At 39.0% G+C, this 2790-nt stretch overlaps 1 protein-coding gene across 1 annotated transcript; it reads left to right on the forward strand.

Annotated features, from left to right (window-relative positions):
• Positions 1 to 2406: 2406 nt before the first annotated feature.
• Positions 2407 to 2757, forward strand: LOC112454417 (tumor necrosis factor ligand superfamily member 6-like). Its single transcript, XM_025015797.1, has 2 exons — positions 2407 to 2453; positions 2551 to 2757. The coding sequence occupies exons 1-2, from the start codon at positions 2430 to 2432 to the stop codon at positions 2755 to 2757; spliced, it is 231 nt and encodes a 76-aa protein (XP_024871565.1). The 5' UTR covers positions 2407 to 2429.
• The last annotated feature ends 33 nt before the right edge of the window (positions 2758 to 2790 follow it).

Genomic DNA, 2790 nt, shown 5'->3' on the forward strand with positions numbered 1-2790 from the left:
CGGCGATACGTTATAGCCTTTACTACAGCGTTACGAATTTTCATCACGCTGTTCGTAACGATTTTTTTTAATTTTGCGATATTTCTACCACCACTACTACCCGCTTCGCGAATTTTATTACACAGATTGCGGAGAAGATGATTCGTGCATTCAATCTTCTCCACAACAATATTCGGGTACGGTGGAAAATCTCTTAATTTTTTTGCTACATTACTATCTCCGTCACCAATATATCTATCATAAATTAATCCATGCATTTCTAAGCTAAGCCGGAAGCCTTCGAGGATTATATCGTTTTCCATACTTGTTGAGCTTTGATTATTTCCCCAATTTTTAAAACATTTATGTTCTTTCGGTTTTACAGAAAGTTTTGCTGCTTTTGCGCAAATAACGCAATATTTATTTCTAACGCCAACAAATAAAACTTTTTGCGAATAATGTCCCGTAATAATAGCTGCTCCAGATGGAGAATCAAAACTACCGCTGCGGTAGGATCTCTTCATCCACGAGCCGTCTGTTATTACGGGTATATGTGGAACACCATCAATAACATCTTTTTCAATTGTTAAACGTCTTTCCTCTTCTCCAGCCATGCGCATTTCTTCTTCCGCAGCGGCGGCAAAGGCTTCCGACATTTCATTATGAAAACTTATGTACGTTTTATTACTCATGCATGGAACATCCACAGCAGCAAGAAGTTCTTCGAGCTGCTTGTGACCAGTCCCTGTCAATATAGTACCGGCTACGATACCTCTATTGACATCTAATTTTCTGTCGTCTGTCGGTTCACTCCAAAAGCTACTTCTGTAGTGACACATTCGACATTCTACAATAAATTTGATTTTCAGACCGACACGCTTTATTTTAGTTATGACAAGATCAGTGAAACGACATTCATTGATCCAGTGAGCGGACAGTCTCTGCAATTCAGCAAAAACATGTCCGAAATCGACGAAGCATCGTCCACCAATTTATGCAGAACATAATCTTCCAGCGTCAATGTTCCCATGTTCAACATGCAAATCATAATTTTCAATATCTTCGACATTTTCGACATTTTCAACGTCTTTGATATCTTGATGAACGTGTTCGACGTCGTTGACGTCTTTCGACATCTGCGTTATTTTGGACGTTATCAACGTCTTCGACATGTGCGATATCTTGGACGTTTTCAACGTCTTCGACATGTTCGATATCTTGGACGTTTTCAACGTCTTCGACATCTTCGATATCATCCATTATACTGTTTTGCATTCTGAATTCTTTGATTTCACATTCCGTGACATTCGTAATACAATATTCACGAACGTCTGATAGAGATCCCATTGAATCATTATCATTAAAAATATCTTCTATTGATTGACATTTTTGTGTCACGCATGCATCGACAGATTGCAAAAATGTATCCATAGAAGATAATGTTTGCGATGTCGACGTGTCATCATCAACATTTCTCTCATCCACGCATGCATGTAATTGATTACACGTACCTGGAACTTCCGATCTTCCCTCGATAATTCTTTCTTCATTGATGAAATACTTCTTATTCAAAATTTGTCGTGCTAAACGCAGTCTCTTTTTCATAGAGATACGTTTTGCCGACCGAATTTTCCGAATATAAGTATATTTAGACATAATGAGAGTATTATATATAATTTCTCATATGTCTATAAATAATACTAATAAAATTACACTCCAAACAACAGTCAATAATAACAAAACTAAGCGCTAAGAATAAAACACTCCGTACGCTGTACTGTTCTCTAACAGACTGCAGTAAAAACAATATACTCGAGATATATATGTATAATATTATATATATACATGTATAAGTCAACAAACCAATGACGACATAAAAGTTCTTGATTGGTCGCGCGTCGCGCGACTACCGCGACTACCTTTATGTTGGTTGTTGATGGTTGAGTAATGGCGAACCGAGAGCATGGTGAGTAATCGTTTCTTTCATTTATATATATGTATTATGTATTATTATATATGTACATGTACATATGTACATACTAAATACATATTTAGTACATGTAATTTATAAAATGTAATGTAAAGCATTATTTATATACGATATTTAGAATTTCCCATAAACCTAACCCTCAACCTGTCAATTTTTCGATATAGGTATATACTTATATTTATACAAGTGTACACATATAATATTTTGTATGTATTTCATATATTGATACAACATATGAAACATTTTTTTGCAGCAATACCGCTACCGGCCCCGGGACTACCCGTGCCGGTTGATCACGTGCCGAATCAGCCGAATCAGCCAAATGAGAATTATGAGATTGCCGTGCCGCACGGTCTCCTTGCACACGGCCTACCGGTTCGCGGCTCACCTGTGCACGGCCTACAGATGTACGGCCTCCCGGTGCGCGGTGCTACCGCCCAGGCCGCCATGCATTATTATAATGCCTAGCGCACAACATCAAGCTGTAAGTAATTTGTAGAAACATTTTTTATACTAATATAACTAATATAATAATCAAAATTAAAATAATAAAATAATAATTCATATTATTTTTTGTACAGCTGCCTCAGTCGGAGCGAAGAAGACGGTATCGCCAACGCCGCCGCGAGCGACGGCTACAACAGCCGCCGCCACCACCGCCACCCTCATTGCAACCACCTCCGCCACCCTCATTGCAACCACCTTCAGCACCTCAACTAAGAGGCCGGGGAAGAGGTCGGGGAACAGGTCGCGGAGGAGGAAAAGTTTTTGTGTGGAACATATTCTAGCTGGTTACCCGGGGCTTTGCCCGGGCGTCTTTT

Source organism: Temnothorax curvispinosus, unplaced genomic scaffold (genome assembly GCF_003070985.1).
Source record: "Temnothorax curvispinosus isolate PA1 unplaced genomic scaffold, ASM307098v1 QBEX01005066.1, whole genome shotgun sequence".
NCBI lineage: Eukaryota > Metazoa > Arthropoda > Insecta > Hymenoptera > Formicidae > Temnothorax > Temnothorax curvispinosus.

Bases quoted from the DNA above. Each gene is read 5' to 3' on its own strand.
- LOC112454417 (XM_025015797.1), top strand. From the start codon at position 2,430: ATGCCTAGCGCACAACATCAAGCT. The intron at 2,454-2,550 runs GTAAGTAATTTG...TTTTTTGTACAG, and splicing joins CTAGCGCACAACATCAAGCT to CTGCCTCAGTCGGAGCGAAG.